General features: G+C 34.7%; 4 protein-coding genes across 4 annotated transcripts; 2 read left to right on the top strand and 2 right to left on the bottom strand.

Moving 5' to 3' along the window:
* Nucleotides 1–2,632: 2,632 nt before the first annotated feature.
* On the top strand, nt 2,633–4,226 carry LOC106328840 (nuclear transcription factor Y subunit A-5-like). The gene is made up of 5 exons (XM_013767367.1): nt 2,633–2,799; nt 3,150–3,351; nt 3,420–3,592; nt 3,673–3,846; nt 3,928–4,226. The coding sequence occupies exons 2-5, from the start codon at nt 3,165–3,167 to the stop codon at nt 4,090–4,092; spliced, it is 699 nt and encodes a 232-aa protein (XP_013622821.1). The 5' UTR covers nt 2,633–2,799; nt 3,150–3,164; the 3' UTR covers nt 4,093–4,226.
* On the bottom strand, nt 4,070–6,090 carry LOC106328839 (mitochondrial ubiquitin ligase activator of NFKB 1-like). Its single transcript, XM_013767366.1, has 6 exons — nt 5,672–6,090; nt 5,269–5,370; nt 5,034–5,204; nt 4,832–4,953; nt 4,630–4,749; nt 4,070–4,545 (listed from the first exon to the last, which is right to left on the bottom strand). Exons 1-6 carry the CDS (start codon nt 6,032–6,034, stop codon nt 4,272–4,274), a joined length of 1,152 nt encoding a protein of 383 aa, XP_013622820.1. The 5' UTR covers nt 6,035–6,090; the 3' UTR covers nt 4,070–4,271.
* A 966-nt stretch (nt 6,091–7,056) lies between these two features.
* On the top strand, nt 7,057–8,727 carry LOC106331655 (transcription initiation factor TFIID subunit 9). Its single transcript, XM_013770048.1, has 3 exons — nt 7,057–7,180; nt 7,332–7,607; nt 8,331–8,727. Exons 2-3 carry the CDS (start codon nt 7,347–7,349, stop codon nt 8,607–8,609), a joined length of 540 nt encoding a protein of 179 aa, XP_013625502.1. The 5' UTR covers nt 7,057–7,180; nt 7,332–7,346; the 3' UTR covers nt 8,610–8,727.
* Nucleotides 8,728–10,498: 1,771 nt separating this feature from the next.
* On the bottom strand, nt 10,499–11,095 carry LOC106333194. The gene has a single exon (XM_013771671.1). It carries the CDS (start codon nt 11,011–11,013, stop codon nt 10,639–10,641), a length of 375 nt encoding a protein of 124 aa, XP_013627125.1. The 5' UTR covers nt 11,014–11,095; the 3' UTR covers nt 10,499–10,638.
* Between the last annotated feature and the right edge of the window lie 4,471 nt (nt 11,096–15,566).

The following is a 15,566-nucleotide window of genomic DNA, read 5'->3' as shown; positions in this document are numbered from 1 at the left end:
TTTGATTAGTCTTTTGCTAACCAGAGATCTAGCAGAGACAATACTATGCCAACCATAAGATGACGAGTACAATCTAATGGATTCCAGGGGTGATGCATTCCTGAAATATCGACCCTTGAACACCCGAGAGAATAAAGTGTTAATCGCCAAAATTGCTTTCGTAGCATAACTGTATTAAAATCTATGGGTCTTTAAAACCCAGACCTCCATCCTCTTTAGGGCTACATATTTTATCTCATGATTAACAATGCATACCTCTATTATTTCCCCCTGAACCCCACCAAAATCGTGCCACTACACTCGTTAGCTTCTTCGTTACTGTTTTGGGTCTACGAAAGCAGGACATTACATGATTTGGCAAAGTCGTGACCACAGATTTTATAATTACTTCCTTTCCACCTTTGGTAAAGAATTTTAACGTCCATCCATTTATTCTATTATTTAATCGATCCTGAACGAATCCAAAAACTTTTATTTTTGACCCTCTCAAGTTTTCGGGTATTCCCAAATATGACTCCATTCCTCCGATATTTTGTATCCCTGAAATGTCACATAGTTCCTGCCTAGTAGGCTCATCGATCTTGTGGCCAAACTGGATTAATGATTTGTCAAAATTTATCTGCTGGCCTGATATCACTTCGTATTCTTTTAAAATCTTGAGAATTGTCTGGTACTCCTCCTTAATTACTTTACAAAAGAAAAGGCTATCATCTGCGAACAACAAGTGTGAAATTGGAGGATAAACCCTTGCAACCTTAATACATGTCAGCTGTTTTTCCCTCTTAGCTTTTTTAATATTTGCAACCAATGCTTCCATGCATAAAATAAACAAATAAAGAGATAATAGATCTCCCTGTTTTAATCCCTGCTGTGGAACTATGTGTCTTTTTAGTTGACCATTCAATAACACCATGTATTGTACCGTAGAGATGCATTCCATCATCATTGTTAATTGTTAAACCATCTAAAAAATACTTAACAAAGAGTTTTTATATGTCACATTAGAATACTTTTTTAATAAAATGTCACATTACAACACGAAGTTTTGGTTTCGGGAAGCATCTCAATTAGAAATGTTTCTATATCAAATTTTATTTCTTTTTTGATATATTTTATGTTTTTTTTGTTGTTGTAATTACTATTTAGAGTTGTGGTGGAAAAAATGTAGAGGGATGATACAGAAAGTGAAACTACCAAATTACGATTCGTTTCTTGTGTTGAGAAAGCTGCATCAAGAAATGTGAAAAGAAAATTGAAAAAGACTCTTGCTTTACTTGACTTGCAATAAATTTTAATTAGCCCAACTGGAAAATTAAAATATTTTAAACTGTTCGCTTAAATGCACATAAGAGATGTTGACACCATTCCACCTATATTTTTGCTTTTAAAAACAAGTTTTCTGAAGAAAAACATATGGAAAAGAAAAAAAGGTATGCATTCAATAATACTACCTATATTTCACTATGAACTATGTTTAAGAATACTTAATTATCTTCCCTGTGACCAAAATTCCTGACCACATAAATTAATCAAAAATATTTACAACCACAAATTAACTATTTCATGATGATTTTAAAAAATAGACAAAAGATGGTCAGAAATTACCAACTAATCGAACTGGTTACAAAAATGGTCAGTAATTTGTGCCAAGTTTTGACCACTTTATTATCATCATAAAAATAGTCGGAAATGGATCGGATAGTGGAATTTTTCTATAAATATTTAACCATTTCTTCCGGTTTGTGTAGTGGTAAGAAAATGGTGAAAAATATCAATTGTTTTCATTTTAAAACTATTAAACGATGTCGTGTAGTGGGCTTGTTTAATAATTTCAGATTATATTGAACCTAATCTATATCTATTCCTCCTCTCACCTTCAGCGGTGCATATTTCCCCATCGAGACAGATTCTCTAACTGCTAGTAAAAAAACATTAGTTAAGATATAATAAATAATAAAATTATGGTGAATAGTGTAAAATGGTTTCATACATGCTTTTCAAAAAAAAAAATCATTTAACATCATATTATATAATTATCACCTGTTATTTTTATCTATTTTTGTCTAAATATATGAATCGTAAAATTATATGAAATCTCCTAGTCATAAAAATAATTATATCCATATCTGTTATATTTTATTACTATTATTAATATAATCCTATATAGTTTTAAAATTAAAAGTGTCACAAATTAATAAAATGAAATAGTGATGTCTGATGTGTTTAAATTTAATACACTAAAATTTAAATTATAGACAAAATAAATAAATAAAAAGAGAGGCAAATATAATTTTTCTGAACATTAAGCAAAGTTTACCACAGATGAAGTTGCTAATTTTACAAAAAAATTGAATTGGAAACAACAAATTAATAAGTGTTACAAAAAAAAAAAAAAAAAAAAAAAAATTTGTTTATTTTTTAGTTTTTTTTGATGAAGTTGCTAATTTTACAAAAAAATTGAATTGGAAACAACAAATTAATAAGTGTTACAAAAAAAAAAAAAAAAAAAAACAAATTAATATATATCTAAGCTTTTGTCTATAAAATTGGTATTTGTGGGGGAGATTAAAAAAGAAAAAAGAATAGACACATAAAAAGGTGAAAAGAGTCAGGTTTAGTCTTTTAACTTTTAAGCCATAGCCAATAAAACACATATGTGCAGACTGCAGAGACAGAGGAAGATAGAGAGAGAAGAAACAGCCATGTTTTGAGGAAGAAGACATGCATCATCATCATCATCTGAAACTTGTTACTTAACTTCTCAATCTCTCCATCTTTTACCAAATCCAAACACCAAAGGTCTCTCTCTCTTTGCTATATCCATGCCATTTTTGTCTCTGTTTGATTGGATCAGTAAGATCAAAGAGATTTGATTGAGTTAAAAATCTTTCAATATAGTTTCTCTGTCCACTCTCTTTAAAAAGCTCTTCTTTTATATTCACCCTCAGAGATTTGGGGTTTGCATGTTATGCTTTCTATGCAAGTTTTAGTGAATCATTCTGTTTAACCAAAATTGGGTTTTCAAAAAGTTTGAATCTTTCATGTCATTGAGCAGTTGGAATCTGGACTTTAGTATAGATTTGTTAAGTCATTTGGATCATGACAAAAGTGACTCTTGACTAGACTTTTGCTTGGTTTGGACACACTAGCTTATCAAGAAGACAATGCAAGTGTTCCAAAGGAAAGATTCAATGCCAACAAACATTCAAGGATCTCAATCTTTCAGCTTGACAAGGGACATGATGATGATGTCTACACAATCAGGTTTGCAGCTGCAAGATCAAGATTCTTCCTCAACGCAATCTACTGGAGAATCAGGCGGTGGCTGTGAAGTTGCTAGCTTTGTAGAATGTAAACTGTTTTGAACATTTGAGTCTTATTACCGAACAAAAACCGCTGAATATTTTTGGTTGATGCAGGTTACATGGAGAACCAGGGAAAGGGTATTGAAAGTTATACAACCACCTCGTCGATGGTCTCACAAGATTCTGTGTTTCCTCCTGCTTCTGGTCTAGCATCTTGGCCTCCTCAATGTCCTGAAACACCACATTTCAGTAGTTTCTTGGCTCCTGAATATGCATCTCAACCAAAGGTAAGATACTGTAAAGCTTTGTCCTTAGACAAAGTAGTGGCGTTGGTTGGTTTATATTGGGAAAGTTTTTTTGCTTGCAGGCGCTGTCGCGTTTAGAAATGATGGGTTTGGCTTCTTCAAGGGTGCCATTGCCTCATAACATTCAAGAGAACGAACCAATATTCGTCAATGCTAAACAGTACCACGCCATTCTACGTCGTAGGAAGCATCGTGCTAAGCTTGAAGCTCGGAATAAACTCATCAAGAGCCGTAAAGTATGAACCTTTACACTTTCCCTCTTGCTTAAAACACCAAAGATCTTTAATGAGTTACAAAGTTTGTTATTTTTTTTGCAGCCTTACCTTCATGAGTCTCGCCATCTTCATGCTTTGAAGAGAGCTAGAGGCTCCAGTGGGCGTTTCCTCAATACAAAGAAGCTTCAAGATTCATCAAACACACCGTTCAGATTCTCAGGGTACCCATCAACACACCATGTATCAGCTCTCATGTCAGGGACTTGAGACATCTGAGAAGAAGGGAAGTCATCCTTGGCTATAAAATTGTTATTGCAAAACTCTGTTTACATCATCTGCAATCTCACTCTAAATTGAAGAACTTTGTCAAACTATTTTGTTATTTTCAACATTTTCTGATTCTCTGAGATTTACATATACACAAATGAGGTAAAGATTAGCATTCATCAAGAGTAGTATATGCGCATAGATCCTCTAATGGCCTGGAGACAAACAGGACACTTAGGGTTCAGCCCTCGTTCCACTGTTAAGGCGCAGTATCTGCAACATACAACATGTCCACAGGGAATGAAGGCAGGGATTCTCCTTCTTGTCACACAGATCACACACAATTCTCCATCTGGAATCTCATCAGCATCTTCTTCTGTCTCATCATCGACCATGTGTTGATCTGGTCGTCTCTGTAGCAGTTCTCTCCTTAGTTTCCATCTATTCCAGGCCCTGAAGGTAAAAGACAGTAAACAGATTTCGAATCAAAACACTGTCTAAACCCAAAAAACTATCTGTGTCTCATTAGCCAAGTACCTGACAGCAGCAAAGCCAAGTATGCCTACAGACAAACATCCCAAGATAACACCGCCCCAGAATAATACACTGGTAGTCTCCGTAAGGTCCATTATCATCTTGTCCTTAGTCATATCTGATCTGCAAAGATCATTCAAAACGATTAATAGATGAAAAGCAAGAGAGCTTAACAGATTGGAGAAAGAAGTAGTAGTAATCTCACAAGAAATAGGGAAGATCTTGGCAAGACTTGATTTCAGGGAGTCCATTGTTAAAACTACAGATACCAACAGCTGTTAAGTCTCTCCCAGGTGGTAAGATCTTCTCTACATCAAGCATACCAACCTTTGGAAGAAGGAAAATATCACAAAGTTAGGGAGGAAGATCTTCAAGAAACAGAAACGTTTTCCAATGTACATACTCACAGGATACTCGGGGAAGAATAATGCTTGAAGAAAGGAATAGGGAGATGAATTAATAGGCTGCAAACGATTATACACAGTGGTAAGTGGAAGAGGCTGCCTTGCACCATCCATGTTAACAACGAGGAAACTAGACTGCGACCGTTGGTTCTTATCCACAATAACAAACGGGACCTGCACACAGGCGCACAATGTCAAAACTAGTTTGATGATATCATAGATAGAGCCAAAAGCTCACCATTCTCATAAAGTCAGCTCTTTGTTTGGGCAAAGATCTTTCCAAAAGAAACCGGTGACCACTTGACAAATGAAACAGAGTCTTCCATCCACTATACATATACTGCAAAGACATCAAATTGAAAAACAGATACACATTACAATGCTTCCACTATGAGATATACAATTCTTTATGCAGTCTCTCTTCTAAGCAAGCACCAAAGGTTAAGCCTTTATACAGTAACATGATGCAAAGTCAAATGTATGTGATATTATATGTATACGTAAAGGTTGAGTTCTTCCATCCACTATATATATACTGTAAGGAGATCATAATGAGATTAGAATGCTTCCTCTACAAATCGTTATACAGTCTCTGTTCAAAGCAGCACCAAAAGCTTAAGCCTTTCTATATATAAACGTACAGTTTGAGTTCTATGGATGATAAGAGCTTTCTCTCCAGTCTCTTGAGAGATTAGCACGTTATTGTCGTTGTTGTTCTTGTGACTTCCATCGCCGGTGACTTTAGGTTCGACGGTTCCGCGAACCACCACGACACGCTGATTACCAGGGCTACTCTCGCCATCAGACGGCGGAATCAGTGATCGGAGGTCGGAGACGGAGACTTCGGGGGAGTCTTTGATCTTATTCAAGGCGGCGGAGGTGGAGGCGTACTTGGAAGCAGCGCGAACGGCGCCGAAAGCTAGGGTTACGCCGAGGATGGCTCCATCGAAGGATAAGAAGATGTCGGCCAACAGGGAAAGGACGGCACGATCCGGCGAGGACATTACTGTAATTTTACGTTACCCAAAAACGGACAAGTCAGGAGGAAAATGAGAAGGCTATTATCGGCATTTAAGATGTACATATGGCGGTCATTCTAGTTGGGCCTTTAATGGGCAATAAAAGAAGAGTATAGTGGCCCATAATTATATAATTCTGAGAGAGAGAAAAACAAAGGGTTCGGATGTGAAATTATATTCAAACAAAAGGCTGCTACATTTGGTGTATTTTCATTGCAGATGTATTTGAAATCTAGAAAACAAAACAAAATAACATAATGAAAGAGTATCCTAACTATTTCTTCAAGAGCCAAACCAAACCTGGAGGCCATGTTCCTACATATATATTTAGATGTACATAGTCTACATTTCATCCAAATGCAAAAATTTCGACAAGAGCTATAAAAAAAAGTTCTAAATAAAAACCTAATTGAAGCTTTACCCATACATATAGAAGCTTGGAAATTCTTAATCCAAGTATTTAGAGTACATCCAACAAAAACTGTTATTCAGACTTGGTAAAACTATTTAGAATCTTTCTAAATCCCAAATTTGTGATTTTATATATCCTGTTATAATACTTTATTTATGATTTAGTTGTTGTGAATTTTTATTGTAAATTTATCATTTTGTGATATTTTTAAGTATTCAGAAATATTAATCATTTTAGAGTTTTTTAGTTATTTTGTACAGTGTCATATAAATTTGATCAATTTGGGATTAAAAACTGAAAAATGAATAAAGTGACATTCAAATATTTTGGTATCTAAAACTTACAAGTATAAAACATTTAGAACTAACCAGATTAAAATGAATAGAACCAAATCCCAAATCCAAATCTACATATTTTAAACTCCTTTATCTGAAAAACCTAAACCGATAAAAACCGATTTGAATCAGACCCAAAAACGTGAACACCTAAGTTAACAACAGACACTGGCCCATTTTGGCCCACCTATTTAAAAACGCAAGTAGTAAATAGCGTTGCGTTCTACTAAATTCCAGTTTCACCCTCAACGTTACAGATATTTACAAACTATACCAAAATAAGATCTACTTCTAGAGAGAGAGGGAGAGAGCAATTAACTCGCCGACGTTTTTCATCTCCGTCGTGCAGTGTCGCCGCTCTCCACCGTATTTCGCTCGTGTTAGGTATCTATAACCCTCGCTATGGTTTAATCAGATGTGATTTTGATATTTTATTCGATCTAGGGCATATAATCTTCTCTGTTTCGAGCTAGGTTAAATCTCCTTCTTCGTTTCTCGAACCAAACCATTGATCGTTATCGTTTCTCTCTGTTAGTGGAAAAAAAAAGCAATGGCTGGAGAGGGTGAAGAAGATGTGCCAAGAGACGCCAAGATTGTCAAGTCTCTGCTTAAGTCGATGGGCGTGGAGGACTACGAGCCTCGCGTGGTCCACCAGTTTCTTGAACTATGGTACCGTTATGTGGTCGAAGTGTTGACCGATGCTCAGGTTTACTCAGAGCATGCCAGCAAATCCACCATTGATTGTGATGATGTGAAGCTAGCTATTCAATCCAAAGTTAGTTTCAGCTTCTCGCAGCCTCCTCCAAGAGAGGTAACTAAACTATACGTGGTTGACTATTCCTTGTTGGCGTTCTGTTTCAAGATATTGAGATTCTTGTCTGAAAAGTAGACCTGACTAGTGTTTGGTAATGGCAATATGAGTGATTTGACATTTTTACCATGTAAGATGGTTATTGCCCATCTTGATTTTGATCTGTGAACAGTGAACTTGTTACTAGGCCTCCAGGTTCGATTGGTTGGTTGGCTTGGTTCGGTTTGGCTGATTTGGTTAGTTTGGTTCGAACAAAATTTTGCTGAAATAGACCAATCGAAAATTTGGTTAGGTATTCGATTAATTCAGTTTATGAAAATTCTGTCAAAATTAACCAAAGTTTTTGGTTTCAGTTTGATTTTCGTTTAATTTAGCTAAAACTGAGGTAATTTTGGTGATTTCAGTTAGTTCGTCGTTTTCGAAGTTTTGGTTAGTTTAGTTTGTAATTTTGATTAAGATTGATATGATTTGGTTATGGCTTATTATGTTTTTGAGTGCCAATTTTCCATATGTGAATTGAACCTAACTTGAACCGAAAGGTCCGAAACCGAAAGTTTCAGTTAGGTTCGGCTAAAACTTTCAGTTACGATACAAGTTTCATTACCAAGAACATGATCATTTTTGTATGCACCGTATCAATATGTAAATCCAAGTCGTTTTGTTTATATATCTCAATGACAGTAGAGTTTTAGAATGTTTCTGATTTTGATGTTTGGTTTTTAGGTACTGCTAGAGCTTGCTGCGAGCAGGAACAAGATTCCTTTGCCGAAATCGATTGCAGGACCAGGCATTCCGCTCCCGCCTGAACAGGACACGTTGCTTAGTCCAAACTACCAGCTCGTCATTCCGAAGAGGTCAGCTTCAGCAGAACCTGAAGAAACAGAGGACGACGAAGAGATGGCGGATCCTGCACAATCATCATCTCAGGAACAACAAACATCAGAGCTTCCGAGCCAGACTCCTCAAAGGGTGTCTTTCCCTCTCTCTAGGCGACCTAAATAAGTAAAGAGAGAGAGAACACTGAAAAAAACTGTTATGTATCAAGATGTGGAGAATGTTAAGGAGTCATTTATCTCAAGTTGTGGAGCCTTCAACACTTATATAAACATCTTCTACAATTTTTTGATTCTTATACAAATAGAATTTAGGATGACTTCCACCACGCAAAGTAACACTCTACTGCTGAAGATATATCCCTTATCCTGTAAAAAAGTTGAACTGACTAATCTTAAGTTATAAGGCCGAGGAACTCAAGACCACTCCATTTAGCAGCATCTTAGGATGGCATAGCTTTAACTAAATTCGAGGTTTCAAATAAGAAAAGGTCTACGGTGGATACCTGAGACCGGAAAGGGCGTAGTAGAGGACGGACCTTGTGAAAATGTTTCTCTCAACATTGCAGTAAAATAACGTAGAATGCGTCTTTTTAAAAGCACGGTGACAACACAAATTCACCTTTATTAGTCATTCGAACTATGTCTAACCTTGTAGTTGATAAAAATACAATAAAAAGGTTAGAACGGTATATCATCGTCCTCTATGTTTATGAAACTTATCATATCCAACATCAAAGCATATTATCAAGGTCTTTATAGATATATCGCCATATCATCATTTATAAATGTTTGTAGTTATATGATTTAAATTTTTCTTCCAAATAAATATTTTTTACAAAATTTATAATTTATTTTTAAGATCTGCTGTACGAGAAGACTTGTAGAAGTTTTCTCACGTGAATGATTATAATGGTAAAACTCAATACATGTTTTTTGTTTGTTCATAAGATGTTGTAATTTCACCAAGTTTTTGAGTTACTTTTGCATTTGATTAAATTTGGGATATATATTCATGATTAAAAGGAAGTTTTAAGTTGGCAATTTCCCCTATAATATTGAATACTTTAACAAGAAGATATATGGACGCCAACGTCTAACGATCACGTTTACAAAAAGAGAAAACAATATAACATGCGTGTAGGCAGATAACAACACAAATTGAACTCTAATATAAACAGTTAAACACTAACTAATCAACTAAACAAGACAAAGCTTTAAGGGAAAAAAAACTATAATCTGTACAGACAAAGCAAATCTAAAGGCCATGAATCATGATCATGTGATGAGAATTGAACAAAAACTAGGTATGCTATAAAGTTGAAATCAATACAATATTAAGATGAACAATAATTAATATCAAAAGAGTTAAAACCCATGAAATAGTATGAAGCCTTGAACACACTTACAGAGGCATAATATTCTCTACATAGTCCAGATAGGTGGTATATGAAAATTATGATACTTAAACTCTTCCAACCCCTGAATATCGACTCTTGTACAAGTGTCCCTCTCCGTGTAGTAAAAGAAAAGGTGGAAATTAGGGTTTACTTGACCTACCGGCATAAACACAGTCTCACCTACGCATATCTGAATCTGAAATTTTCAGAATTATTAATATTTATTATAAACTTTAATTATCATTTTTTGATAATATGTATACGTATTTAATGTCCAAAAAATTTAGGAGTCAAGACCAATATTTTACTAGACTGTGTCCAAATTCGACCCTGACTACGCCTACATCTTCGTCTTTTTTTGTCACAACACACAGACTACGCCTACATCTGTCTGTTGTGTATATTATACATGTGTTGTAACATCTCATAGTTTCATTAATTTAAAGATTTTATTTATGGATCGGATGTCGGTATGCAATCTTTATAATACCTTTGTGTCAAATTTGTGACAACCCGAATTCATCTGTACCACACTGAACAGTAAATACGATGTAGTAGTCTAGTAGATAGAGAAAGATAAGTTAATTGGAGAACTTATGTATAGTCTATTTATTTATTTTTGTTTATACAAATCAACAACTTATGTATATTATATTTATCTATTACCAACTTGACTTCTCATTCTCATGATTCCAAAAAATAACGAAATCACAACAAAATAAAATATTTATAAGATACAACAACAAACGTAATAAATGTTACGAAGAGTAATTATTTAAAGAATATGATAATATATGACTATGCAAGAAAATATCGTGCTCGGTCATGAGCTGACAGAGAGGAGAAGGAGAGACCTAAACCCGGAACCGCGAACGCAGCAGCTTCAACCGCCATTTGCGTCTGAATCGCTTCGAGCTCTCCTCCTGCGTCTACGAACTCTTTCACCAGATTACAATAAAACCCTTTCATCTTCTTCACAAGTCTCACGTAGTGTAGTCTCAACCATCTCAGCTTCATCCTCCTCACCATCTTCTTCAACGAGAATCCACCACGTGACACCACATTGTTCTTCTCACCAAGACGCACCACCTGTGTCTTACGACGGCGGATATGAATCTTCCGGCGACTCCGGGACCACCGGAACACGGAGGTTGCGGGGACGCGTGGATCCATTTGTTTAGCTAATCGTGAGAGAAGAAGAAGAAGAAGGGAGAAATATATTAGTTATGTTTGGAGAGACACATTAGGAAACTTATATATATACACACATATAATATAGATATTGTGTGTGTACATATGTTTTAGTTTTGAGGTCAGAGACCTTTCATGTGACATGTGACATTTTATGTAAAATAACATTTTCAAGGTCTGAATGATACAATACCAATTACAATGCTTTTTGTTTGTATATGCAGTTTTGGTATAAGGGGTATGGTCTATATACCACGACACTAATATCAACTGGACCACACATCAAACTGTTTGTTTCAGATTCTAAATTAATCAGTTCATATATATATATTGAATAAAGACATTAAAGCTCAGAAGCTGCTTTAGTTTAGGCCATACTTTGCATTAACTTATGTTATTATTTTATTTTTACGATTGGATTGCTCGGACATGTGATTTTTTCGTAGAGATTGATTCTTCTTTATCTACTGTTCTCAAAAATATATTCCTTCATTTATTCATCGTTATTCAAACAATATAATCAACTTTATGTTTACGTAGGCATGCATTCATCGGTTTAGCCTGACTTGAAACCTCGGTTTTTATTAATATTAGCTGTAAACCTTAATTGAAACAGAATAGATATTCATTGAAATGTTAGTACATACGTAAAGCTATTGTTAGGACCAACTTTATATTTATCAACCATGTGGATGATACGTGCTCGGAAGGGACTCCATTTGGAAGTTCATCTGTTTGACATGGGCGAACGTGCCTTTCAACACCGTGTCCAAACAGCTATATATACATGATATACATGATGACAAAAAACAAAAGGAAAATAGTTATATATGCATGATATACATGATGTAAAATGCCATTTGTAAAAATAGGGAAAAAAACTAAACGGCTTCATAATGTTGTGGTAAAAAAAATCTTAGGGCAAAGGGTAAATCTGATAATTATTGGTTTGATTTTGTCAGGAACTAAGTTGTTATTTTCTTGGTCATACAACATGGGTTATGTTTTAGACCTCAATTAGAAAACTAGGATTGGATTATTCGTCGGTATCAACCTCTGAAGGAATTGTCTGAGCTTTCCTTTTGTTTTGTTAAAGTGAGTTAGGGTTGAGGTATATGATCATCTACATTTGAAATGGCCAGGACATTTATGTTTTCCTTGTTCCCAATAATACAGTAAAGGAAGGAGGGTTTAGTTTAGAGAGCTCATGTAGAGAGCATGAAGTTGTTCTTATGTCGTCTCTTTATGAATCAATCAAACAATATTTCTAATTTAAAACACTTCAGCGATATACCTGGGTTATTCATATATTTATAAAATATTAGGATAGGTCCGCCCTACGGGCGGGAAGTAAAAAAAATCTTTTATTTATTCTCAATTTGAAAATAATTTTAAAATATATTTATTATTCGATTTTGTTATTTTATTTTAAAAACATATGTTTAACTAACTAAAAATCATTTTATTATGTCATTATTTTACGTATTTCAATACTGATATTATTCAGAATTGCTGTAGAGATTCAGCATATAAGTTTTTTCTCTTTTATATATTTTAATATATTTTTTTCCTTTTTTTACTTTCTCTTTGAAATCTATTATTTTAAATTATGTAAAAAGTAAACTTTACCTAGCATTTTTAATCAACTTAAAACATAACACATTATTGTTTAAAGATTTACACATTTTTTAAATTATCAAATAAACCATATCAACCAAAGTAATTAGGACTTTTCAAAACAAATATTATAGTTTAGTCTTCAAGGTATAATTTTTTACACTGGTTTTATTATAGATATAATTAAGGTTATGTACTTTATGTAACAATTTATAATTAAATTAACTGCTAACCAATTTAAACTATGGTTAGGATTTGGAAATAGCTGAAAGGAGTAAAATATTTGGGATGACTTAACAACTCTAGGAACAGACAACAACTCTAGGAACAGACAAGGAGATTTGGACCTGTGTTGTGAGGATCCATAAGCAAATTATAAAAAATGAATCTGTATATAACAAGTAAAGGCACTGCAATGAGGAGGTTAAGAAGTACTTTGCAGTTGCACATGTGAAAAATAGACAGCAAACAATATCCGAAAATAAACATATGTTTGAATATAGAAATAAGAAATGAGAGAACCCCATGTAAGCCGTTTATTAATAGAGATGTGTAACCGTTGGTTGGAAGGTACACTCAGTTAGCTTATAGTGAAGAGAAGCACACGACCATAAGAATTTGATTAGACGGTAATCTCAGGAATTTACAATCCAGTAAGTGATAGTCTTGTGTTATTGCCACCATATAGATCCGGCTAACTTGTAGTAAAGCAAACACAAATCATTATACAGGACATAAGAAACAAAATCACATTCACATCTGAGTATACCTGCCAACCAGCTTCTATGCTAATAAGGTATTGTCCGAATAATTAAGTCACTCAGGAGCCATATTTGCGAGAAGATGAACTCGTTCTGCTTATTTATCTTTGGCTTCCACACATTTGTAGTTGCTTTAGCTCCATAGTTCTTATCCACGTCCACATACGTTATGTCATACTCATGCTACAGTTCAAGAAACCGAAACAAAAAATACAAATGAGATCAAGAAACCAAAAAAAAAAAAACTTTGCTCATCTGGTGACCTCTTTGGTTAATGAGGTCAGGTTCAGCAGATTTAGGAAATGGGAGAGTTCATTCCTTCTTCTTGCCATATCTTTTGAATGAACTTGCTCTCAAGAAATCATCTTCCTTTGTCCTCCTCATGGGAATGGTTCCTTCGAAACATTTACCATACTGATGTCATAACTGATGGATATGTATGTCTTTCTTTTCCTGACTTTGTAGAAGACATTTTGTTGTCATCAAATTAAAGAATCCCTCTGGATAGTAGTTAGGCTTCATCTAAAGATGAAACTGCAAGTAAAGTAAACTAAACATCAGCACTTAGAACATAAATAAAAAGCCCAAATAAAATCTAAGTAAATGATGTATTCATGTACCTGAATCTTGTGATTTTTGAGGAAAGGATTATCAGAAGCTGGTTGTTTTGTGATAGGAACACATGCAATTGCATCATCATCTGGGGCTGTTAATCACATCCAAAAGTTATAAACCCTTTTTAAAAAAAATTTAGACACAATATGAACTTGGTTCAATTATAACAAAATAAACAAAACAAAAGGTATAATAAATCATCATGTGTAGTGTAGTATGAGAGAGAAAGCAAGAATCATGAGATTATGATACGTTCCAAAATCAACTCAAGCAGAAAAAAAATACTCAAAAAGAATAAGATGATCGATTTATCTAACCTGAATGATCTAGACGACAAGTTTGTTCAGCCTATTCAAATGCTTCTTCACTTTGAACTTCTGCTTAGATATGCCAAACCTTGTGGCTTAGGATAGTGAAAAGAACCTCCACAGCCATAAATACAGTATGAAATTTCCAGTTAGCTTCTCCTTGCTAAGATGCATCCATAATAGATTTAAATTGTCTCAAGTTTTGGAAAGTTTAAACTCTGCAAGCAACTGGAAGATGATCTTGTGGTTGCTCACCGGAATTGCTACAACACCCAAATCAGCGAGGATGAGAGAGGAAATCATCATTCTAATATGCAGAAGTTTTGGATTAGTATGATTGGGAGGAATGGAATGATGCATTTGACGAAGGCAAATTCACCTATTTATATATGTAGATTCAGAGAACCAAAGAAAGTAGGTGATTCATTGAATGATAAATCGTGGAAGTAGTGGAGGGAGGGAGTTAATTACAGCTTTAATGACAATGATTGCATGAAGGGGAGTTCCGTAACGGTGAAGCTTTCATAGCGTGTAAAGAAGAACTTCAAGTGTTTCAACACTGGAACCCAACAGTCGAAGACTTGACCCAACCTGTCAACCAGAGGTTTTTCGGAGATAATCGATCACGTAAGGCAACCGGAGCTTTAAACTCTGTGGAAATTTAGTCGTTCTGCAACCCTAAGCAGAGGATAGTAGAGAAAGAGTTGAAGACGAAGACTGGTGGGCTCCAGTAATATATTAGAAGACCGTTCATATATCTTTCGAAGCCCAAATAAGAAAGCATAGTAGATGCAATAAGGAACGCACGGTAGCGAAACAGTGAGTTTTGTAAGTTGGGACATGTGTCACGTTCACAGAGCTTGATTTTCTGAGCTGTCTGCTGAGGTGGCGCGTCCTGGAGAGAGATAACTCTATTTTATATAATAACTAGGGTCGATCCGCGCTACGCGCGCGGGATATGCTCTACATGTGTCGACTTATGTTTTATAAATTATAATCGTATGTGTGTTGTATAAGAAAGTAGTAGAGAATTACATTATAGTGTCTGTGTTTTTTTAGGATATTTTTGTTTTCTTTTGTTTTTTTTTATATTTAGATTGTTTTGGTGTAAGTTTTATGGTTTTTATAAGGATGAAATCATAATTCGTATGATTAATATATAATTCAATTATCGAGTCTATGAATAACGGGGTTAACTTGTAGTAATGTTTGTAGTTGAAACATGTGATACTTT

This window comes from Brassica oleracea, chromosome C3, assembly GCF_000695525.1.
Source record: "Brassica oleracea var. oleracea cultivar TO1000 chromosome C3, BOL, whole genome shotgun sequence".
In the NCBI taxonomy this organism is placed as follows: Eukaryota; Viridiplantae; Streptophyta; class Magnoliopsida; order Brassicales; family Brassicaceae; genus Brassica; species Brassica oleracea.
This window is presented reverse-complemented; position numbering and strand designations above follow the sequence as displayed.